Genomic DNA, 6418 nt, shown 5'->3' on the forward strand with positions numbered 1-6418 from the left:
AGATGTGCTTGGCTCGAGGTACGGTAGACACGTGACTTATAGTATCTCCCTGAGACTTAAGTGAAAGACTTACGCCCAGCCACTGCAACTCATCCCAGAACTCTTATTCATATAATATATGCATACAACAATGCAGCAAAGCAGGTATCATAAACTAGAAACAGCAACAACTCCATCAATCCGTCCAGCAATTCTCACCAGACAACTCTGGTTGTCATCTCGCTAATATAGTACACATAAAAAGTCATAAGCATTCAGCCCAGCCCGGTCAGGCCATTCCCTGCGACTCCATCCCGGATATCGTGGAATATGAATACGGCAAATCAACCAATCCGTCCAGAAGCCAGTTCAGCGGATCGAAGACCTCGTAATTGGGTTCGATGAAGCCACTAGGCAAAGGCCCAACACCGGTGCTGGGCGGCACACCAATCCCCGTCTGCGGGAGCAAAGGCGCGGGCGCCAGGCTGGGGTCCGCTCCGCCCACCCCCGGCGTCGCTGTCGAGGTGCGCGTCGGTCCAGCTGACGATGCCGACGAGTCGGCATTCGAGTCCGGGTCGGTCGGGTTTTTCAAACAGGCTGCGGTACGAGGTCAGTTTCCGAGTCAAGAAACGCGCCCGTCCAGATGCAAAACATACCTTCTATGTTACGCCCCTTGGTCCGCGCATCTTCCCGCCACCGCCAGACAGAGTCGAACAGAAGAGACATGCTCATCCGGCATCGAACCTTCAGCATCAACGAGTCGTCAATCTCACTGCCATCGGGCCCGAACTTGGGCGTCGGCGCATTTCCCAGTCGCCACATCTGCGCCAGAACTTCGGCCAGCCGCTCGGGCAGATCATTGCTGGACACCGACACCCCCCGGATGGCCCAGATGGTCCTGTTGAACAGATTCTTGGCATAGTCCATATCAATGTGGGCCGCAAAGAAGCTCTTGCAGAGCTTCAACAGTGTGCAGCCACCCGCCACCATCATCTGATAAACGTAGTACGGAGTGTAAGAAAGCACGGGGCCGACTTCGGTCTCCAGGGTCATTGCTGCCTCGAGGAAGGTGGTGGCGGCGACGTAGAGCGACAGGAGACGTTCCCGGTAGTTTTTGGCTGTGGTATTGTCGAAGAAAGCCGACAGGTGGAGATGCAGATTCGATGCGCGCAGAAATAGATCGGTGATAGCTACAGAGGTCAGAGATACTCGCAAATAACATTTCAGAAACCTCTTACAATCTCTCTGGGGCTTGAGATGGTTTTCCAATTCGTCAAAGTCCCGCGAAAGGAACGAGATCAGCGTCGACCTCTCTTTGTCACTGCAGAGTCCGACAGGATCCTGGCGATTCGTGTAAAGTGACTTGGTGATCTTGTCGCAGAACTTTTCGATTTCCAGTCGGGGTTTCATGTCCTCCGGCAGCTTGAAATTGGGGTCCATGGACTCATTCGAAGACAAGGTCCAATCATATAGGGTCGATGGAGGCTGGCCATAGCCGGTTGCAACTCTGCGCGAACAGGTTAGCTCGGGGGTTCAGCCCCAACTGGATGCTCTGAACATACCTTTGCGCAACTATGTTGCAAACCGCCCAGGTGCGGACCTTGTCTCGAAGCTCCTCTTCGATAAGCTCCACCCGAAACTTGCTGAAATCTTGTGTATGAGAGGGCCGGTGCAGACCAAGCTGCATGGCGACCTGCACCATCATTCCGCACAGCATGAATGTAGGATCCGTCGAGGTACTGCTCGTAGGAAACGGCCACGTGCATAGCAGACACAATGCTTTCACCACATGGTAGCTCTGTGGGATGTCCGCCAGCGTACTCCACACCAGCCGTGTCACCGGGCCAGCAAGAGAGTTGAGAAGATGGGTATCCGATTGGTATCGGCGGGCACCGACGCTGATGATCGTCCAGAACAGTAGAGGTGATGCAGAGTAGTATTCATCCGGCGACTGCTCTCGACTCAGGAACGGAAGGAAGGGGTGGTAGAACGTGAAAAACCTAGTCTCGTCAGAGACAGCACAACCAGAGCCAAGGACAAGACTTACAGATTGAATAGCTCCGTCACCCTCTCGGGAACCACAGCAACATCCTCGATCCGTTTGAAGTGATGGGTGCCATTGCGCATGTAGTTACTACCATCAAAGCCCGATCGCAAATCCAGCAGAGATGCGACAGCCTCGTGAGAACCCATGTACTGGTCAGTGGTCGACATAGCGGATGGGGTGTGGTAGACTGCAGCGGAGCCCCCGTGGCTTGGTGTCTCTTGCTTTGGCGTATGCACCGCGGGCAACGAGGTCGGTGTTTGCTGTGGCGTGGTACCATTTGCCTGCACAGTCGCGATCTGCTTCCGGAGCTCGATGATCTCACGCTCCATCTCGGCGTTGCGACTGCGCTTTCCGACCCGTTTAAAATTGGATTCGATCTTGCAATCCAGTTTCAAGCGACGACAGCGCGAACAGTCGGTCCACGGATCTTGCACCACATCGCATCGGAGCTAAAGGTGACGTTTGACATCAGCCAGGCTCCAATTGTATGCAACGAACAAAGGGACATACCTTCTGCTGGCGACATTCATTGCAAGCCCGCTTCACAGGCTGGCGCTTCTTCTCATCACGGTTTTCGGGGTCTTCAACCTCGTCGATGCTGGCGGGTGAGCTTTCCAACCCTGCAGCGGCGACATTGCGCTTCCTGACAGGGGCCCCGCCATCGGACCCGACAGCAGGCGAGACAGCTGGATGGTCGGCACCTCCCATTACGGGGCTGGAGGCAGCCGAAGCATTCTTCCCTGCGCTGGGGTCCAGATTGTTGCCCTGTACACCCTTGCCTCCGATCTCGCTGGGCGATCCTTCGAAAGAATCCAGACTGGTTGCGTGGGAGACTGATCAACGGTGGCTGCAGCAGAAGAGGGAATAGCGAAAAAAAGAAATTTTTAAATTAGAAAAACAGAACAAAAGGACCGACGCACTGGACGATAACATAGACCACGTGCGGATATAGAGCGCAGGGCGAACGAATGAAGATGAGTCAAAAAAGTTTTACCCACCGGCTTGCACCGACTTTGCAGACCCTGACAGCAAGTGGTGGATGAATCACAGCGGCGGGGGGTTCTGCGAGGAGAAGCTGTCCGATCTCGCTCTCTCACGTGATGTTCTCTGTGGACCAGTGATTAGTCACGCATAAGTCAGCTTGACCCACCTCAAAAGCCTTGGTCAACAGCCAGTGCCTTGAGCCACCTGGTGCTTGTACATCAATTTACATCAATTGACATCGTACGTATGTGCTCATTCAAGTATCTTACACTATAAGATCATGCATCACTGCAAGTACTTTGCTAGATAGATGCTCAGTCCTGGATAACAGATGGAGACGGGATGTGAGACCCTGTTCACACAGACCAAACCACAGATCACGCCACAGACCCCCAGGCCACTCACGCACAGACTCCAACTTCGGCTATCCCCGGGCTGTTAGTTGATACAATATCCGCAGATCGAAAGGCGAATCCATGGTCTGGTCTTACTCCGTACTTCTCGCAGGTGAATGCCTTTGGATTATGGATTTTCTGATTAGTGATTAGTGATCCTGCAAAGGATGTCAGATCCATTTCCAAAGAGGATAATTCCACTGTCACCGATCAGACTTTGCACCTCGTATTGTCAGCCTTATGCTTTGCCTCGATGTTTCACTTCCTACAGGCAAACCAAGGGTATCCTTAGTAGCGCCAATTAAGCCCTTCACGAGGCACTGCGCTCCCCCCACCCCCGGAAGTATCTAAGAACGAGGTTGGACCCCTTCCAACTATGGTTTGACAATGTGCCTGATTGATACAGTCTCCGCCACTGTCTCTGATCCTCATGAATCACACCCGACAATCCAAGGGTCCGCTTGCGCCTGGTAGAACAAAGACAGCACTGTCTCTGTCTTAGACAATCCGCGGGTGCCCCGCGTCATTGCCCCGGGGGCATTGCTAGTCGATCGATCACTCTGCTTCCGGTCCAACTCGAGCAACATCTACCTTCTACCTGCAAATGACAAGTATATAGGAGGATTGATCCGTCGCAGCCCTAGTGTAGAATCATACTCCGTAAGCGTCTCATTCATCTTCAATCTCATGCATGGTGTGCGGCCAGCCTCATTATAAGCCCAGTGCCCTCCCCCCCAAAGATGGCCAAAGAAAACGACCCCGTGGGAGATCAACCTCCTACATACAATCAGATCGACCCGTCGCAACTGGCGCTGCCCCCTCTGGACCTTTCTCGAGATGCTGGCCCCCCGGAATACACGACAGTCACCGCCGATCAGTGCGCGGTACATCTCAAGCTGCTCGCAGCACTCGCCGACCTGCGCGACAGCGTAGCCAGTACCCGCGGAATCTTCGATATCCAGGATCCAGACCCCGAAATCTTCCAGCCAGACTCCCAGGAGGCTAACGAGGCGTGGGCGCGCGTCAAGGAAAAGCGATGGGCAGTATACACCACCCGGGCAGTGGACCGATATGCCGCATGGTGGGAGTCGTGCGTTCCGGCTTCTCTCGCACCCCCCACGCTCAGCACTCTCCAGACCCCCAGCTATGAGAGCATCACAACCTGTGACAAGCCGATGCAATGGTCCCAAGACCAGCTGCCGCCTCTCGGTAAGATGCTTACCCGTGTGCATCCATGCCTTGATTTGATTGACACACACCCCTCACTGACCCCGTTCTAGATGTCCTGATGGTCTGGCACGCACACATGCTGAACCCTCGAGCTTTCCTCGAGGACTGCATCCGCCACGGGAAGATGAGCTTCTGGGCCAGCGGCCTGCCCTGGGGAGCCGTGAACGCCTGCATCGACAACGTGACCCTGGACTACGAGACGGGGCCCGTGGCGCAGGAGACCTTCTTCCGGAAGACAGGCTTCCCCTGGGACAATCTCCTGGACACCCACGACAAGCGCTTGCGCTGCCCCAACTGCGGACAACGGGTCTCTGTCCCCTGGACGACGGGGGGCAAGCTGCTTGCACTGGACGGAGCCTTCGAGCAGTGGCACGGCTTCAGTGACAAGGATTTCCGCCACTCATGCCCCAGCTGCTCGCACACCATCGACCACGAGGCCCTCAAGATCGCCAAATTCGTCCGAGACATCCAGTCCCTGCTGCGGGAACAGCTCCCCATGCCAGGCACCTACTACAACCTCCGGGGCATCCCCGAGCCGGCCAGCGACCCCCGCCGCCACAAGCAACAGTTCCACTTCCCCAACCGGCTCCTGCTCGTCGTCGGCAACGAGCTCATCAACTACGCCCAGGGCGACGACCCGCAGAGACAGCAGCCGGGCCCCGCGACCATGCAGACGATCAACGACCACCTCGCCGCGCAGCTCAAACACAAGCAGGTCATGTACCAGACCAACGCGGGCAGCCGGCAGACAGCGCTGTATCCGGAGGAGAAAGTCGCCTACCGACGCATGCTGTCGCACTACTGGGACAACCACAGCGCCTTCGCCCTGGACCTCGTGGGCGCGGTGATCCGCCAGGGGACCTTCATCCAGAAGATGGACCAGATCGACTGGCTGCACTCCCCCACCGTGCTGGCCACCATGGCGCGTCTCATCAAGAAATACCACATCTTCTTCCGCATCATGACGCAGAACCCGCGCCGCATGGCCGTGCCCACCCTGGACGTCGACCTCGCCTGGCACACCCACCAGCTCACCCCCGCCCGCTACTTCGCCTTCTCCTCCCACCGCACGCGCGCAGACTCCGTCTTCACCATCCTCATCGACCACGACGACAAAGTCGACGAGACCAGACTCTCCGACGCCTTCGCCTGGACCTCCAAGGCCTACCGCAAACTCACCGCCGGCGATCAGGTCTACAGCGAATGCACCTGCTGGTACTGCGAGGCCGTCCGTCTCTCCACCGACCATCCCGCCATCATCCCCTCCTTCCTCCCCTCCGCCCTCTCCTCCTCCGTCCGCGCCCGTAACGCCGCCGCCCAACTCCACCACCGCCCCGACATCTCCTCCCACCCCGACAGGAACCCGCATATCTCCGCCCACAACGCCGTCCGCCCCGCCACCACGACCGCAAATCCAGACGCCCACCAAATGAAACTCCTCAAACTCCGCACCGACTACGCAAAGGCCCGGCGCCGCGCCGAGAAGCGCCAGAAGAATAAAGACAGCAACACCGGCCGGACTTCCCCCGTCGATCCCATCTACGGCTACTATCCGCTCATGTGGGGGTACCCGGTGTATGTGCCCTTCTATGCGCCGTATGCGTGCGACCCCGCGGTGCATGCCGATGCGTATGCGGCGAACCCGAGTTGTATGAGTCTCGTGGCGGGCGGGTATGGGAATTGCGCTGCGGGGACGTGTGGCGGTGGGGTTGCTGCGGGGAGTTGTGGCGGTATGGGGGGGACTTGCTCCGGGGGTTGTGCCGGTGGTGGCTGTGGGGGGGTG

The 6418-nt window shown here is 57.1% G+C and overlaps 2 protein-coding genes across 2 annotated transcripts; one reads left to right on the forward strand and one right to left on the reverse strand.

Annotated features, from left to right (window-relative positions):
- Positions 1–93: 93 nt before the first annotated feature.
- On the reverse strand, positions 94–3107 carry BP01DRAFT_353448 (putative C6 transcription factor (Leu3)). The gene is made up of 6 exons (XM_025574185.1): positions 2537–3107; positions 2027–2475; positions 1542–1979; positions 1218–1486; positions 636–1169; positions 94–576 (listed from the first exon to the last, which is right to left on the reverse strand). The coding sequence occupies exons 1-6, from the start codon at positions 2732–2734 to the stop codon at positions 269–271; spliced, it is 2196 nt and encodes a 731-aa protein (XP_025435103.1). The 5' UTR covers positions 2735–3107; the 3' UTR covers positions 94–268.
- Positions 3108–4145: 1038 nt separating this feature from the next.
- BP01DRAFT_379505 (uncharacterized protein) lies at positions 4146–6365 on the forward strand (the record flags this gene model as incomplete). The annotated part of the gene is made up of 2 exons (XM_025577156.1): positions 4146–4614; positions 4686–6365. Coding segments are annotated over 2 exons (2149 nt in total), but the record flags the coding sequence as incomplete, so codon positions are not given.
- Between the last annotated feature and the right edge of the window lie 53 nt (positions 6366–6418).

The sequence above is a fragment of the Aspergillus saccharolyticus genome (assembly GCF_003184585.1).
Source record: "Aspergillus saccharolyticus JOP 1030-1 unplaced genomic scaffold BP01scaffold_3, whole genome shotgun sequence".
NCBI lineage: Eukaryota > Fungi > Ascomycota > Eurotiomycetes > Eurotiales > Aspergillaceae > Aspergillus > Aspergillus saccharolyticus.

Excerpts from the sequence above, each read along its gene's own strand:
- BP01DRAFT_353448 (XM_025574185.1), bottom strand. The coding sequence starts at position 2,734 with ATGGGAGGTGCCGACCATCCAGCTGTCTCGCCTGCTGTCGGGTCCGAT. Across the intron at positions 2,476-2,536 it reads ATGAATGTCGCCAGCAGAAG|CTCCGATGCGATGTGGTGCA; the intron begins GTATGTCCCTTT and ends CGTCACCTTTAG. Across the intron at positions 577-635 it reads CAAGGGGCGTAACATAGAAG|CCTGTTTGAAAAACCCGACC; the intron begins GTATGTTTTGCA and ends CTCGTACCGCAG.